This window comes from Varanus komodoensis, unplaced genomic scaffold, assembly GCF_004798865.1.
Source record: "Varanus komodoensis strain SLA01 unplaced genomic scaffold, ASM479886v1 scaffold11, whole genome shotgun sequence".
Lineage (NCBI taxonomy): Eukaryota > Metazoa > Chordata > Lepidosauria > Squamata > Varanidae > Varanus > Varanus komodoensis.
The window spans coordinates 2,278,462-2,296,855 of record NW_025335317.1 but is presented as its reverse complement, the minus strand read 5'-3'; the positions used below and the strand labels follow the sequence as shown (position 1 = coordinate 2,296,855).

The window sequence follows — 18,394 nt, the reverse complement described above, 5'->3', positions numbered from 1 at the left end:
TTCCTTTCAGCAATGAACGGGGCACCAGCCTCAGGCAATCCTCTTTTCTTGTGGTGGTCTTAGTCGTGGCTTGTTCCCCACTGCCACCACGCCAGAAATACTGGATTGCACTGCAGGACTGTTGAGCGAAGGCATGTGAAACACCTGAAGTGTGTTTTATAAACCAGAAGTATCAGGAGAGTGACATTTTTTTCTTAAATACTTTTTAAGAACTAGAAATTCTCTGCATGATACACACTAAAAGCTGATTTAAAAAAAAAATAAAACGCAAGGAGCAGGAGCAGCTTTGGAGTTGTGGTGAAGCAGAGAATCCCACTTCCAATTTGTCAAGTACGTGGATTCTGATGCATCAAAGCAATGCGACGGTGTAGAACTATACTTTTTAATGGAGGCACAAAGTATTTCCGCCACACACCATCGTGGGCTCAAATGAAGCATTTATGATTGTTAAAAAAAAACAAGCAAGCCTTGCTAAACTACTGTATAATCAAAAGAGGATAAACCACAAAATAGGCAGTTAGAAAACTCTGTTAATGCCTGCTTTCAACAAGGCTTTCTTGTTAACAGAAATAGTAAAATATTCAGCAAATCATACAGCTGGAGGCTTTTTTCCACCCACCCAAGGGAAAGTCTGAAACCATGTGAAAACAGACATTATCTAATATGGGCTTTTAAAAATTCAGACAGAGGGCATCTTCCACACACCAAAATGAATGGAAACTAAATATATTCTCCACAGCCCCCTTCCCAACCCCAAAATATGCTATTTAAGCAGCAACTACTACTTTTATTATTTTATTTCACTGACTGTATCTCTACATTGCCAAAAAACAGCCAAAGTGCTCTGTGTGATTCAAAGAAAGAATTATTATTTTCTTTGTGGACCGAAAGCAGAGCAGCTGAGAGCAGGTATGTTGGAAAGAGATAGTTAACTAACAAACAAGGGCACCTCATGCAAGGCCAGAGGGAAAGGCCAGTGCTGATCAGAGCAGACAATTCCTCATGCGCCATTTTCACCATCTAGAAGTGAGCTTCAAAGAAATTGGAGGAAGAATTTGAAGCTTTGAAGAAATCACATCAGACTTTGCAGCTTTAGGAGGAAAGTTCAGAACTTTGGGGCCCAGATATTTTCCTCTTCACTTCTTCCAGTCCATGGAAGAGAAACAGACAGGGAAAGAAAAATACTCCCAGGGAATGCCTGGCTACGAAGGTGTGCTGGCGTGACTGACTGGAACTCTGGGACCATGGGCTGCACTTCCTGGAGATGGGCTCCCGGCAAGGGACGGGTTGCACCATGCAAGGACTGGAAAGAACGTGTTTGGCCACAGCATGAAGAAGTTTATCAGGAGGGCTTTAAACTGAATCCAACAGGTGAGAGGGGACACCTGGGCGTGACAGCAGAAAAAGGCTTATGCACCAGAAAGAGGGAACAGCTCCAACGGTGCCCAATAAAAGTCTTCTAAAGTGCAGGAAGAAAGCTCGACTGCAAAGCACGTGGTTTTCAGTGTCTATATAGTAATGCCCAAAGTATGGGAAACAAACAGCATGAACTTGAACTCTTCATTCAGGAGGGGGAATATGACCTGACAGGTATAACTGAAACTCAGTGAGATGACTCCCATGACTGGAATTCCACGACTGAAGGATATATCCTGTTCGAGAAGAACAGAAGGAACAGAAAAAGAGGGGAACTTTGATTTCCCCCATATTGGTCAGCACACTAATTCTGCCCCTCCAAGAAATTCCGAACATGTGTTGCTGATAACTCCTATAAATTGCCTTCCTTTTAAAAGCACAAACTCCAGGTGGCCTACAATACAATTTAAGAAATAAACTTAAAAACAGAAGGAAATAAAATAATTTAAAGAGACCAGAAGATCTTTAAAAATCCATAAAAAATGAATACTTTAATAAAAATTAAAGAATTATCAACTTTGAACAGGGGAGACAAGAACTCTGGAGTTTGTAGTCATCAAGTTCTGAAGTTTAGGAAAGGCCACTGGGAAAGACTTCTCCCAAGCCCCAACCAATCATAACTCAAGATGTTGATGAAACATGAAGGAGAACAACAGGAGAACAACTGAGAAATAAGTCCTACAAACTAATGTATCAATAAATAAGAACTCTGGAGTAATTCTGAAGCATACCAACAATGAACTGGAATAGTGATATCCTCCCAGCATAGACAAAAAGAAGCATATACTTGCAAAAATCATTCTTTAGGAACAATTTCATATTAAATATCTTACAGTTCTTTGTGTTTCTCCTCTGCCAAGATCTGGTCATTTGGTTTCAGTCCATATCTGAAAATGAAGTGAAAAATAGTTATCTAAATGGGTAATTCAGAGAAACCTATCTTTGCTTTTTGCGCACAAAGATTTGACTTTATAACAAGCCATCTAACAAAGTAATCCTATGAGCTACCACCTCAGGATGGCACAGCCTGCTGTTGCAGGCATTCACCCGCCCAAAGTGCTGCCAGGGCCTTGCTGGAAGGATGGGAGCAACCAGAGAGGCTTTCTCCCCGGCTCACCTTGCCCTTCCAAAATGCACTTTTTCCTAATGGGCCCTTGAGACCACCTCACTCTCCCTGCAAGGTCACAGCCGGAGGGGCTGCTGGAAGCAGCGCATCCATGGCATCAATCCAGTCCACCCCTGGCCAACACACACAGAGACAGCTGCCAGAGAAATCCATGTATTTTCAATCATGCTCCCTTTTTTAATCCATTTCTATTGCACAAAGTAAGTCAAGAACAAGTCGACCAACCCTTGTTTTCAGTCAGCTCCAGCCTCTTAAGTGTTGTGCCCGGGAGCACGGGGGAAGGCGGCCAGTGGGCTGCCAGGGTGCCCCATAGAGGCACGGCCTGCCTCCTCCCCTCCTCGTTCCTGAAATGACCCCAAGCCTATCTTCAGGGTTGCCCTTGTGGCCTCGGAGAGGCGCCCAGTGGTTCTTCCGAGCACAGAGACCCAGGCCAGGGCTACGTGAGGTCAGAGAACTCCCTAATCGTGTGGCCAGGCCACCAGAAAATCCCACGGCACCCTCAGCCCTTATCTAGCAGCTACAGGACTGCACTGGCTGACTGTAATCATCACACTAAGTTCCCTCAGGAAAGGCTGCTCCATATTCAGTGAGGCAGATATGCTTGCTTTTATTGCATTTATAAACACCCGTGTTTTAACCTGTCTCAGCATCTCATAACTTATTTTACACAGTAAGGTGGAATTCAGCCTGTGGCCTTCTGCATACCATTTTCTTCTTGTCCATATATGTAACAAATTTTTGTTTTTTTATTTATGCCTTGACTTTTCAACAGGAAATGGTACTCAAGGAACCGAACAAGTTTAATAGTAAAATAAATAACAACATCCAGCATTTAAAATAAAAACACAACTAAAACCATCGTGAAACGAAAGTATTAAAAGCAAAGTTTAAAACCCAAAGCAATAAAAAGGTAAAAAGAATACCCAAGCCAGCCAAAGAGTTTACATGCTGAAGGGCCGCTTATATAAAAACACCTTTGCCTGCTTGTGGCAGGAGGGCAGGCAGAGGCAACACAGAGCAGCTGACAGGTACGGACTGTTTGCAGCAGAGAATCTGAGAACCAATATTTGACGTTTTCAGCACCGTGGGGGAAGCTCCATGCCACAGAAAGAGAGGAGCTTACAAGACTCCTACAACGAAATGTGTCCAGTGCCAAGAACAAACAGCCAGCTTTGATCCCCATGCAACTCAGTTCCCAGCCCATCCCATTCACACACGGGAATACAATTTTCTTATTCAACACAAGCAAAGGAAACGGATGTGTGTTGGAAAGCAAGATGGATATAAATCCACCTGGTTGCCGAGCTGTCTGGATTTCCAATAGCCTCCTACAATGAATGAAAGCTGCAGCTTGTCCAATTCACTCCACACTCCATTCAACAGATTAGGCTCTGGTTCTCCTTTTCTCGCTGGCCTCCATTTCCGTCCTGCAGCCTGCCAAGAGCTCACAGACTACAGCAAAGAAGGGTTTTATTCACTGTTACTGACTTGTGTGAAAAGTGTGCATGCCACCAGTCTTCTTGAAATGAAACACCTTCTTGAAGAGTCAGAAGAGTCCTACACTGGAGCCTGAGGGATCTCTATTGGCAGAACATCCTGTGAGGGTGAGTCTGCCTGGGTCCCCATGGCTGGGCGATGTACAGAGGCACGTTATCACAGAGCAAGTTTTAACACCAGCACGTTGAACTGGGCCGACTGAGCCCAGAAGCAAACTAGGAACTAATGAAATTCAAATAAAGTAGGCATGATATAGTCAAAACACTTAGCCCTCACCAGCAAGTCAGCTGCCACATTTTGCACCAGCTGTAGTTACGGAATGCTTTTCACTGCATCCTACAGCAGTAGAGTTGGAAGGGGCCACGGAGGCCATCGGGTCCAACCCCCTGCCGTTGCGGGACACCACGTCACACCCTCCCACTCAAGATGGCTGCCCAGTTTCTTTCTGAATGTTGCCAGTGTGAGGGAGGCCATGACCACCCTCGACAACAGGTCCCGCTGTCGTATTGCTCTGACGGAGAGGAAACTTTTCCTGGTATCTACCCTGAATCTGGATTGTCACAACTCGAATTCATTATACCATCAATTCCGCTCTGCTATGAGTGAGATCTTGACCTTCCTCTTTGTCACAGCCTTTGAGGTACTTAAAGACCAACACCACGTCTGTTCTCTGTTGTAGTCTTTAAAACCATGCCTATCCAATACATTAGCAATTAGACCGAATTGCTTCCTTAAAACAAATCTATCAGATTCATTTTTAACATCCCAATGCATATTTTATACATGATTTTTCAAACAACTCCATGTTGTCAATTTAGATGCCCCTCTCAAATCTTGACTGCCTTGCACTAAGGCAGTCGTAGCGAACATTTCCTTTTCCTCAGTTCAACTCACACAGTATTATTAGGAGTTGAAATTCTAAGCTGGACACTGAGCAAACGGCAAGAGAGCAGCTGCAGCCAAATAGAATGGCTCTTCAGTTTCATTTCCAAGCACTTAAGAAACACTTGGAAAAGTAATGATCCTTGACTGAAGTTAGCATTTTGAAGACAAGACGTTAATGGAGGAAATGGTTTAGATACATGGTACCATTAGAGGCAATCTAGAGCGTATTAACCTCCATCTCTTGAAAAATATAACATCTGCATACTGGAAAAAAACAGCTTGATTAATGTCCAGCTCAAAGCTCATTTATGAGCTGGTGCTTTACAGAAAAGCTTACAAAACCTCAACCGGCTTGAATCATAAGCCAGTTTAGATAATTTAGACCAAAGAAACTACAAAGGATAAATAATTGTATCAAAAATGAGAAAATAATCTCCATTAATTTACGACAAACCTGCCTGAACATTCTGAACAGTCCAATCAACTAGACTGGGTGGAAACTGCGCCTAATAATAATGCATCAGTTCCATTTCATTTCAACAGTTACAGAAATTCTGATCATCATGACCTATGTTCGTGGAGGGAAAAGCTGGCAGAGTCACAGTTCTAATGCTGAAGGCTGCCTACAGGATCAGAGGTGGCTTTGGGTGTGTGCAGCTCTTGCTGGGTTACACTGGCAGGAGGGTACAGCCAAACTCACGTCCCGCTTGAGGGTTTTCCACGGGCAGCTGGTTGGCCACTGTACGAACAGAAAGAATGCAGGGCTGGCCGCCCTCAGTTTGTTGCAGCATGGCTCTTCATCTGCTCTTGGTCAGAAGATGGGAGGAATGGTACTGGTGGGAGTAGCTGTACTGTCACTGGGCAAACCCACGTGACCTGAGCATTTATATGCCACTGAAGCGCCGTGGAGCCGGATCACAGGGCTGAGGGCAACCTCTGTAAGCAGTTGCTGGAAAAGAAGTTCATGGGCAATTTTGCAATCGTTGGCGAAGTGGGGGTTGTTGTGGACACTGTCGAAACTGTTAGCACAGTTGCTGCATTTTTCCCCTTTGGATGCTAGTATATTTTCTTCTAGAGGAAGACTAAAATAACCAGCTTGTAACAGTGCAGGAAATGGGAGCTTAGAAAGGAATGCATGTTGCATGTTAGTCAAGCATATATCCCATTTTCTCCCTTGCAGAGCGTAGCCATGCCATCAGCTAATGATGCTGGATGGCAAAACACACACAACAGGACAATATCTCACCATGCAGCGACTGATTCCATAGGTTATGTAGAAGGACCACAACACAGGGTGTGAGGTAAACATTCTTGAACCAAGATGCAAATGCCACTGAACTGATTGGAAACAATTATCATGGTTTCAGTTTTAATACACAGTTAGGAGGAAGATTGCTAAAGAGGTCCAATCAGTCGCATTGACTTCAAAAGAGGAAACGTCTTTACGATGAGGGAACCAGTAACAGGGAAGTTGAAAGAGGGAGTTAAGAGGGTCACATCTCTACAGAATGCTCAGAGATTACTCAGAAGCACAATCACAGAAACTCGGGCAGTATATATACCACAAGTCAGGAATCACGGAATAGTAGAGTTGCAAGGGGCCAAGAAGGCCATTGGGTCTAACCCCTGCTCAATGCAGAACTTCCATTCCAACCATCCCTCCCAGACGGCTGTCCAGCTGCTTCCTCAATGCCGCTAGCGTGGAAGAGCCCACACCCTCCAAGGTCACTCGTTCCATTGTCATATTGCTCTGCGGTCAGAGAGTTCCCCCTGATGTCCACCTGGAATCTGGCTTCCTGTAACTTGAGCCTGTTTCTTTAAATATATCAGAAGAAAGCAACCAGCTAGAGAGGCAGGTGGACCATTGGAGGACACTGACATTAAAGCTGCATTAAGGGAGAATAAAGAGATTGCCGGGAAGCTGAGTGAATGACTTCTTTTCATTTGTCTTCACGGGAGATGATGCAAAACAGATTCTTTTATCTGTACTTATGTACATAGGAAGAGAATCTGAAGAATTAAGGCCGAAAGTGGTGATAAAAGATTAAATCATCAACCTTATTTACAAACCGAAAGGTAATTATCACCGGGACATTTGACAAAGTCCCTCACTAGGCGAGAAGAAATAAGAGGGGCAGCCCTCTTACAGGCCAGTAACTGGCTAAAGAAGATGGGGCAGAGAGGGAGGATAAATGGCCCTTTCGCCCAATGGAGGGATGCACAGAGTGGCTGCTGTATTAAGACCGACGCTTATCGACTGATTCTTAACTGATTTGAAATTAGAAGCACACAGGGCAGTGCCCAAGTTTGACACCAAACTATTCAGGGTGGTTAAAACCAAAAGGAATCTGAGGAACTCCAAAGGAATCTCTCCAAGTTTGGAGAACAGGAATCAAAACAGCAAATGCAGTTAAGTCGAAGCAAATGTAAAGTGATGCATGTTGGGTCAGAAAAACTTCTTCTGTATTACTCCTACCATATTTTTATGGATTGTTTTGTTTAGTTTTAGTGATTTTTAATGCACTGTAGACTGCCCAGAGAGCTCTGAATTGGGCTATAGATTGAGAGCATGCATACATATCCAACTTCTGGTATAAGTGCACTGAACCTGGGTAGGAGGGGGCTGCTGTACCCATATTCTATTCTGACTGAGGGATCCGGTGAACACTGGGTTTATCACTGTGTGAGCAAAATGCTGGGCAAGGTGGACCACCAATCTAACCCAGCATGGCTTCTCTTATGCTTTTAAGGCAGCCTCCCCTGTGCCACAGAACACCTGGTCTTACTCCTAGGAACTGTGGGGATCAGCATGTGCACACAAGACAAAGCTTTAAATGGGATTTCTGATGCAGAATAAATATGCCTTATGCCACCCACCCCTGGCTCCAAGGGACGCCCTTCAAGCACAGGTGCTAATCTTGCTTTACATAAGCAATCCAAACACCTGCCTTTCAGCAGGTCAATAAAAACCTTACCAAGCATGGCCTTAACCACTCCCACCAAACTGGCACAGCCTGACATATCATTTATAAAAGCAGCCCTCTCTTAGGGATCGACTTTGCCAGGCACTTGCGGTCTACCTCCTCTAATCCTAGCCTTGTGGATTAACGATGTTCAGTGGTCTGAGACAATCAGCACAATTCTTTTTATGCCCCATTGTCCCTCCTGATTAGCTATACTTCCAAAACTGTCAATTCCATCTAGTTGGCTCACTCCGATTATGCATTTGGATAACAAGATTTTAAGCTGCAATTAATACTGCCCTAGGTTTAAAAGGCTTTTGAACTTAGCACCAAAATAATAGGTTTAAATGATTAAAAATGGATTGAGAAAGCAGGGGCAGACGAAAGCTTACTTATCACGGCACCGTGGTGAACTGTGATGCATTTATTACATCGTCAGGCCTTGTCACTCTGAACTGACAATATTAAGCCGTGAAATAAAATGTACGATTCCCCAATAGCGCATTTGGGGTGTTTGCACAGATGTTCTCCCTCACTTCTTGCCTGGGCTCCAGCTTCATGCCTACCACACCCGATGCACAGCTGCCCCCAAGGGAGCAACTTATGCACTGGAAACTGATTTGGTTTGGGACCTGCTTTGGTTCTCGGCATCATTTGGATCTGCCTCATGTCCGTTTCCCAGAGCTTGGATGGCTCTCCCTTGAATGATTACAACTGCACCTGCCACGCTCAGGAATCGCAACAATCCAAGACCCAGCACCTAAACCTGACTGTTACTTACACTTTTTGGAACCAGAAAACTTTCCAGAAAAAATATGCCATGTATGCACAACACAACAAGCAACCCCACATGGTTACTGGGATTCATGGAGGTTTTCACCATCTACTGGACAGACAATTGAGTGGTTTCTACTTTATTGTGGTTTCCATTCTCCCCACTCATGCCTCCTGCTGCTGGCACATATCCAATCGGCCACTGTACCTGACATGCAATCCCAAGGTGCATCACTCCCTGCCTACATGGCCTGCCTCTTCCTCAGCAGTGCACGCATGGAGGCCGGATGCTGACGGCTGCAAGGACTCCTGCAGCTGCTGCTCTTTCCAGGGGACTCCTTCCTAGTTATACACCAGGACTGAGGAAACTGTAGTCAGCCCACACCACAAGCCATGGCAGTATGGAGAAATCACAGAACAAAGCCTAATCCTAATATGGTTTCTCAGGACCAAAATTACCATGGTTAAGTATCACTGCTGGGTTCAGACAACACTACAGATCAATCATGGTAGAAACCCACCATGGCTTGTTGCATTGCCTGAACTCAGCCATAGAGTATGTTGCATGGTTCACATGCAACACTGAATCATGATTTGATGTTGTACAGATGGGTCCAAGCAAAGCCCCCTTCCTCCTGTATGACCAGGAGGAAAAATTGGGCAGATTTAGTTTTACTTTTAAAGAATCCCAACTTAGCTGCCAGTTTTGACAGAAAGGTGGCATATAAAATTAAATAAATAGTGTTCTGTTTAAACCAAGGATCCTGGTTAAGGCAAGCCTTGGTTTCTAAACAGGCCAACTTCCAGTCATGAGTTGTAAAGGTGGCTAAGCAAAACATGCTTTTAACCAGGATCCCTGGCTCAAATTCACCTACAAGGCTCTAAACCATGCTTTAGCATTACAAGAAAATTAGCCTGTTAAATAATTGTCATGATACTCATCCTATACATTTATATTCAGATTATAGGGTATCCACCTGCACAGGGGAACATGTACATGGCTTACATGATAGCCCATAATAAATCAACCCAGCCACCAAAAATAGCATAATTTTTAGCTGTCCACTCCATTTCCATTACTTACCTTCTTTATCTAAAACTCATTATTAGATTTCTATTCCTCAGGGAAAACCCAGAAATGCTTGTTACAGCCCAAATAAAATGTTTAACTGCTTTCCTAAATGTTGCGATTTGTTTTAAACATGTTTAGATTTGTTGGCTTTTTGTTGTTGCTGTTGTTGTTTTTTAAATGGAGACACCCATAGATTCTGTTTCAGTTGTAAAGGCAGAATTGCATTTATGCTGTGACCCAACACACAGTGGGATCTATTTCTGGGTAGGCATATATAAGCCTTCCCTGATAAAACATTATTTTGTACATTTTCAAAATAAAAATCCAGTCAACTCAAAAGAAAATCCTCCCCTATAGAAATGGGGGATTATCAAGAAAGCTCCTTAGATTGAACGGATCTCCAGCTAATGAACTGCTTTTCAGAGAAGAGCAGGCTGGCAACACGATACTCAGCCACTAAAAAAGGAAACAATAAGAAGAGGTAACTCCAAATTGAGAAAGCCACAGACATATTCAGAGTAAAATTCTGGGCTGATTAATGCTTTCACACTGGTTTTCCCATACCAGTTTAAGGACCCTAGATTTATGGCACTGTTTGCTAAATTAAAGGGATACTCATGTTGTCTACATAAATCACACTCACCCTACATTTCAAAGAACCTTTTGAAAAGCTACTGTCCTGACTAAATGAGGTTCACAGAATCAGCCAACTTTTAACAGGGCTGAAGAGGTTAGGCTGGATTTGAACCTGGCCATTTTGGTTCGACAGCAAGATCAAAAATGAGGCTTGGTAGATTTTCAACTGAAGAACTGGAATGGAAAAATTCAGCTGGGTCAGTCTAACCACTCAGCTTCTGCTACGGTGCAAGCAGATGCAGCTAGACAGAAGTATGGTGTTTATTCAAAAAGTCCACGCTGCATGTCGTGCTACTGATCCCCAAAACTGTATGGCAAAATTCTGAAAGCTAAAAAACTAAGTAGAAAGGGTCACAGCTGGCTCCGCAACAGCAATGCCAGGGCAATTCTGAGTCATGGTTATGTGACTCAGCAAGACCAGCAAAGGGTCTCGTGGTGGGTCCTGAGGTAGACAGCGCCTGCAAAAGCTTGTGTCAGAGGAGTTTTAGGTGCCACAAGACATGTTTTCATACTGATTAAGCAGTGGCAGTCCCAGACAGACAGAAAGCAGAGACAGGGCGTATCTTGTGCTCTGGCAAGCTTCCTTCACGGGTACTGCCAACTGAGCACATCTTTAATTTTCATTCTGGACTGTTCCGTTCCATAAACAGGCCAATTCCATTTGTAGAGTGGAAAAAAATCTATTTCCTGCGATGCCACTCTGAGTCAGGGGAGGTTCACAAACGATGCTTCCTTTGTCTTGTATCCCTCAAAAGGCAATAGGCAAGGCAAAGTCGATGGCAGATTTCACCAACTTATGTCTAACAGCAATCCCACTGATGGGAGTAACATGGAACTCTCCCAACACAGACATGTGTCAGACAGAGAAACCCACAAGGTGAGTCACAACTGAACTTTCCATGAAAAAATGACAAACATAGATTGCTCATTGAATGGAAAGCTACTAGTAAGATGTGCAACTAACTGAATATAGTATTGTCGTGATTACACTGCCTTGTAACCCCTTGTGAAGAACCCCAGCTGGCTTATATAGCTCGCACCCACTCCCTTTATTTGCTCACAACTTCCCTGTGAGGTAGGTTAGACTGAGAGTCTGTGACTGGTCCAAAGTCAGTGAGCTTCATGGCTAAGGTGGCACTAAGACTCGGATCTCCCAGTCCCAAGTGCAATGTTCTAACCACACCACACCAGCTTTTAGTAATCTAGAAAGTGTCAGGCTGCAAGGTAAGTAAGAGGTGAAATGCAAAATTAATGTCCTTAAACAAAAAGAATTTTGGGGTGATTATGAGATTACACAGCAATGGCAAGGAGATTACAACAGAGAAAAGAGAGGAATTCTATTTCAAACATGTGAACATCCACAGTGGTTTGGATCTACAACCAACAAGACATCTGCAAGAAGTTTGCAGATTTCTGTAAGTTACTATTTGATACTCCGGGGGATGGTGGAGGACAGGAGAACCTGGAGGAATGTTGTCCATGGGGGTCACAAAGAGCTGGATGTGGCTTTGCGACTAAACAACAGCAGCTACTTGATACTTCCTTTCCATCTGTGCTTAATATGCCAACATTTCTAGATTCAACCTACTTGCCTTTATTAGGGCAGGACAACAGAAAAGACACTGTACTCTTGAATGAAAACATTTAATGTGCTAAGGAAAAAGCTAAAGCAGGTGAAACCACCTGTCCCTGAAGGCTTCACCTGGCTTTTAGAAAATGTAAAGATTCTCTGGCACCCACCACATGATTAATGATGCTCCAATGCCTGCCTCCAGAAAAAATCTGCCATGAACTGGACCAAACTGGGCTGAGGATAAGTTCACAACTTCATACTCTTGGCCTTTATATGGATGATATGATTGTTTTACAAGACAACTGATAGCGGCCGCACCTAAACTCAAAACGATATTACGTGATTTTGTACAAGTGCCAAGTTTACATGTTCACTATTTAAAATTTGAAGCCATGTTTTCTTAATGTTGCACCAAAAATACACCATCAAGTTTTTGTCTTTTTGGAGATACTCATGTTCTACTCTAAGCTCCAATACTAAGGTATTTTAATATCAAAGAATGTATTAAACAAGATAATGTTACCTATCGCAACGTGCCTAATTCATCATCATAGGCTCATTTTGACCATTTGGGCAGAGAGATGCTCCCGGGGGGGGGGGGGGGGGGGCTCCACTCCTTTCATTGGAAAGTCCCCCTACTTTTTGTAAGAAGGCAAGACCATATAATTTGGTTGAATGGAAACACAGGGGACTGTATCCATCTTCCAAGAGGGTCAGCCAATTTTAAAAGGATCGTTTAAAGGAAAAGCCGAGGGAACTAGTTTTACCATGGCTTCTGTACCGTCAACAGTCCTTTTAAGCTCTCCTTCGGTGGAACAGGTGGTGTACATCAAGGACAGTGATCAGTCACTCACAATCTAGGCCACTCCTTCCATGGCCTCTGCACTGATAGTCCAGGTTCAGTAGCATAACATCAGAGCACTGGGATATGCCCAATTTCTGTCTTTTGAGGGCAAACCTTTTAATGAGAACATCATATAAACCAGGGTGGTCCAGCACATGGCCCAAGATTAGGCAGAATCAGGTGCCTGAGGTGACACAGAAGCTAAGATGGATCCTCTACTGATTAGGGCACACATCTCCTTTATTGTTCCTGGTACATGTGCTCAGGACTTTGGTCTTTTATCTTAGTCAAAGCAGCAGTATTTTTCCATGACAAGATGGGAGAAAGGTTCACGCTGTACAGACTTCAACCCATCCTTTGTTCTGGGAGCCTCTCACTGTGCCCTTTAAAATTGTGGCTTGCACTCTAATACCCATTCATCTGCATACCTAATTTATTTTAGGCCAAAACTAAACTGGCCACGTTGCTATTCCACTTTAAGATTCACATGCATTATATGTGATGGGCGTTTCAGTGCAAATCCAAGGGGGAGGGATTAAGACATCAGGCCTGTGAGATGCTGCCAAACATTCTGCATTTAACTTCACAAATAATTTAAAAATGAAAAAGCTTCAAAACTTACTTGTCCAGAAAGTCCTTGTCCACAACCGCACAGATGTCAAGGAGAGGATTTCCCATTCCAAAGAGCACATTTTCACTGCAAAATAAAGTTGAGCAAGGTCCTCAGTTCCAAGAATTGCAGCACATTGATAAAACCTGCTGATTACACTTGACAGATTACAAAATCTTCTCTTTCAACTGAGCACGATTATTTGATGAAGCCAAGCCAACCCCGCCCCGTCTCCACCACGCAAATTATAATGTACTTACATGTTAACTTGCTAAGCCAAAAGTTCCTCAACATGCTTGCAGTACAGATTTTCCCAGCGAGTGGCTAAGTGGCCTTTGAAATTCTCAAATATTAGTTCACCAAAATGTCATTTCAGAAGACCATGAACCCTCATATACTGCCACTCAGCTTGTCTGTGGTCCAAATAGCCCAACTAGTTGTACTATAATAAATGTTCTAGCAAACTTTAAACCACCCTGCTCTTGGAGCTGCCAACTCAAACAGGTTGCTCTGCTCCGCCACACGGAAGGTCCTGCTCCACTTCCTGAACGCGAGGCTCCATTCTCCTTCAATAATTAGATCTAGTTATTCTATAAACCAGGCAACCAACAAAATTAGTGGCTAATGTTTTAAAAAGGAAAAAAATGTGTCTCTATTTTAAATTGCAATTTGCATCAAGCAAAACTGAGTCAAAATTGTATCTTCTCCATGTTTTCATTTCATGATCAGAAGACTGACAGCTCCTAATCTCCTGTATTCAAACTGAAGTTTTGTTGTTGCAAACTATTGTTTAAGAAACATGTAACAGCCAATGCTTCTAAATGAAAACCCTGAAGAGAAGCCCCACTGACTTCAGCAACAGCTCTTTCTGGGTTGTAAATGTAAGGCTGAGTAATGCAAGTCCATTCAAAGTTTGTATAACAATGTTAATGAGGCAAAACCAGTTTTTCTCATGGGTCAGTTTCATTAACCTTGTTGTGGTTAGAAATATAAAATGGAATACTTCTAGATGAGGTAAATTGTTAGAGATTTCAAGGGATTAGCCTCATGCAGGCTGAAGTATAGCAAAGTTGTATTTTCTACAAAGCTTACAGATCCTGGGTCTGAACTCACTCAAAAATGTTCACTTTTCCTGCAACCATCTGACCATAAAGGCAATTACGAGTACATGCTAGCCTTCAACACAATCTGTCTGCCAGAATCCAACCTAGCAATCAAGAGCGAAACCCTTTTTCAGCTTTCATTATGTGGGCACACTTTACCACAGAAGTTACATAAACAGCCTATGAGTGCCAGATGTGGACTGGAGGTTTCTCCAGTCCACAAGTTCCAGCCAATCCTGATCCACTGAGGCTGCTTGCTACTGTGTTATGTATTAACTATGGGATTTGGGGGAACAAAGAACCCCAAGGGCAGGAGTTCAGCCATCACACTAACAACCTGCCAACAGGGAGTCCACGACTTGCTTTCTGAAACCAGAAAAGAGCAACTGCAATCCACGCACGCCAACAAGCTGTGGGTTAATTAAAGCAGGATTTGCTGTTGTGACATGTGAACAACCTCATTGTTGTGAATATAAAGTCACAAAAACCCTACACAAGCTGCCTTAAGCTTCTTGGATAAAAACACCATAGATAAAATAAGTTTTTCCTTAGAGAAGCAGGGCAAGTTTGGAAGTTTTACTGAAGCTTTATTATTGTTGTTATCACTTTGCATTTGTATTCTGCCCTCCTTCCTCTTGCGAGGAACGCAAGGCAGCCCAGAAGTTCTCCTCTCCGCGAGGCAGCCTGGGCTACGAGGCAGTGGCGGCCCAGAATCCCCCTTCATGGATGGGGAGGGACTAGTGTCAGATCTCCTGAGTCCCAGTCCAGCAGACTTAACCACTACATCATGGGTGCAACAACAGAGCACGGCACCCAACAAGGACAATATTTTGCGATGCTTGTCGGCAAAGCAAGGTTGCAGGTATGGTAAAGGTCTCTTCTGCCTATGAGGGATGGCTGTTCTTCTCAGGTCAAGGAAACGTGCACAGAGTGTTCAGGACAACCCTCGGAAAATGACAACTGCCCTGCGGCTCTTCTGGCTTCTTGTGTACACAAGCCACACACTTTCAAGTTAGCAAGTTCCGGACTGGAACAGGACTCTCAAGCAAACAAGCTTATGACTGAGGCTGGCATCCTGACCTTACTTCATGTTTACTTAGAAGTAAGACCCTCGTGACCTGCCTCTGTGATCACTGTGGACAAGAGGACACTGGGCCAGAGATCTTGTTCTCATTTAGGGGGCTCTTAAGTTCATGGAATTCAACCTGGCTCGTTTCCAAGTCAGCCGACCAAGGATTGCACTTTGTATTATCTCCTTATTTGCTTCCAGAGCCCAGCTCAAAGTGCTGCTGCTTACTTTAAAGCAAAGCCCTAAATGTCTTACAGCCCTAACATCTCATGCAGATTCTCCTCTCCCACCGTCCTTACAGTTCCTGTGCTAAGATTGGGAGAGGAGAGACTTCTGCCACTGAATAACATGATCAAAAAGAGAAGGCTTTCTCTGGGGTGGTACCTTGGCGGCCAACTCTGTATTTTTTTTTTTTTTTTTTTTTTTGGTAGAATCACAGAAAAGTAGAGATGGAAGAAGCTAGGCAGGCCATGGATTCCAACACCCTGCTCAATGCAGGACTCCACTGTGCTTGTATTTTCCCAAGTATTTTAACTTCGCCTTATTGTTTGCTGGGATAATTATACCTTCCAAAGTTACTGCGTGGATTTAAAACCACTGTGGCTAAAGCTTTTTTTATGTGTACACAACTCTAAGATCCTTGGGGATGGGGTTCAGAATTTTTTAAAATAAATACATGGCCACATGTGATTTTCAGAGAGTTTTGCCTCAGCACAACACTCTTGCAAGCCAAGAAGAGAGGCCGAGTAGCAACGACCCCCACGAAACGGTGTGCCGCTTCGCATGCAACTGCCTCCCAACCCCAAACCTCACCCACCCACGGTGGAAATGCTTGGTGGAAGACCTTTTGTGCCTGCCCTGGGAACAGTCTTGCAAAAGTGGCTGGTGCGCTCTCAGCACCTCAGCTGCCGAGCTCTTCAAAGCAGGGGCTGCAGGCATTAAATCAGTCAGAAGGGAGGCTGTCCTGTTCCTAGACATCTCAAGGCACGTTGGCTCGGTGTGATCCAGCAGCTGAACTGAATGATATCCTCAGAGACATGCTGGGTTTTGCTACGCAACTGTAGGCAAAGGGATATCTGATACACCCGATACTGCCGGTGAGGGACAAGAATGATTTAAGTCTGGGACTGCAACTTCAGGTAGCATTTCAGGCACTATGGTATGAATTAGAATATATGCGCTAAGAAGTCATCCGCTAACTGGCTAACTATTGCCTACTGAAGAGAAAACAACTGCACTATGGTTATGCTACCTACACCAGACAGCTCAATCTGTTCTGATAATTATTTCATTCAAATCTTAGTAAGTATCTAGTGTCTCCCAGAAGTACTTCACACATATTTTTGTGGGTACACCTGGCAGATCTAGATTATATAAACAGCAAAAGTAGAGTGTTTTAAAATGGCTATATTTTGTAAAAAAAATTAAGTATATCCTTGGGAGTGAGGGAGAATAGGTAGGCAGCTTCCATGCACAAACATGGTCTCCTGTGGAGTTATCCAAAAATGCCCAGGCACTGCATCTGCCCACGTGCCTTCATTCCACATGGGCAGAAAACCAGCAGTTCACATTTCTCGCCCTATCACCACATCTTTGCAGAGTAGAGGCCACCATGTGAAGTGCTGGCCTCGGGCAGAGATGCCTTCACACAGAACTGTAAAGCTTCACAGAGAACTAAGCCTAACAAGAGAGAAAGGCCCTGGCAGCTGAATGGGACCTCTGTGTTAGAGGAAGCATCCTTCTCTCTTGAACATCTTCCAGGAGGTGCTATAAGAATCTAGCTGTCCATTGCTAGAAACAGGAAGCCACACTAAGAAGGTTTGATCTAACAAGGCTTTTCTTATGAAAATCGTTTCTGCAAAAGGAAGTCAGAGAAGCACGTTATTCAACAGCCAAAGCAATTTCCTGCTTTAAATTAGCTGTTTGCAAATAGTTTTCTCTAGAGGTCTAGACCCCATGGAAGATAGGAGTACTTTCCTTGAGGAAGAGAGTAAGTAATGAAATGCAACTACTCCACTATTACTGGTTTTTCCACGTTTGGTAATAATCCCTGCAACGCACTGCTTCATGAAGGTGCTCTCTCAATCTGCACAGCTTATCGAGATGCTCATCCCAGAATTTTCTCTCCAAGGCACGCTCTCCAGCAGAGTATTAAGAGCAAGCACGCATTTTTGGCAAGCAAGAAGAGCTTAGAAATCCTATCGCTCATGCAAAAGGATGCACAGAATTAGAGGAGGAGTTCCGTGCAACTCACAAGCTTGCTCATGTCTCTGCCCAGGAAAACCAGTCCCTTTAAAGCATCACAATACTTTGGCCAATGAAGCCGACAAATCGGAGGAGCATCCTTTCCACGCTTATTTGCCCAGCAGAGATGCCAAAGGACTCAACCGCCGCACCCCAGAGCCTTCATTCGGGGAAGGAGTGCTCGGAAGCGCGCCCCGGTGGATCCGGGGGACCCTTTTCCCAGGAAGCGGGGAGAGCAGAGCGACTTGCAGGACCCGCGCCGGGAGGCGACCGCCCGCCCCGATTCGTGCGCCCAGATGCGCTTTCGGCGGCACCGCGCTCCGGCACCTGCCCGGCCCAGGCTGGGAAGCGCTCCGGCGGGACCGCGCGCACGTGGCCGGCCAGCCGGCTCCCCCGGGGCACCGGGCGGCGGGAACGCGGCGGCGGCGGGGAGCGGGGCCGCCCGCGGAGCCGCGTGCCCCGGAGCCCCGCCGAGGGGAGGGGAGGGGAGGGGAGGCGCGGCGCGCACCGGCCCCGGGGATCGGGCGGCGGGGAAGCCGGGGACGCCGCGGCGCGGAGCTACCTTAGGGCGGGCATCGCGGC

General features: G+C 44.6%; 1 protein-coding gene across 3 annotated transcripts in view; it reads right to left on the bottom strand.

Annotated features, from left to right (window-relative positions):
• ADK (adenosine kinase) overlaps positions 1-18,394 on the bottom strand; it is a 161,902-nt gene that overhangs the window by 134,695 nt on the left and 8,813 nt on the right. For 2 of the 3 annotated variants that reach the window (XM_044420250.1, XM_044420252.1), the window contains exons 2-3: positions 13,409-13,483; positions 2,250-2,303 (exon numbers count right to left, since the gene is read on the bottom strand). In XM_044420250.1, the coding sequence (XP_044276185.1) occupies positions 2,250-2,303; positions 13,409-13,483 (129 nt within the window). Of the gene's footprint in view, positions 1-2,249; positions 2,304-13,408; positions 13,484-18,374; positions 18,389-18,394 lie in introns of those variants that run through there. The other variant, XM_044420251.1, reaches the window with a different exon arrangement.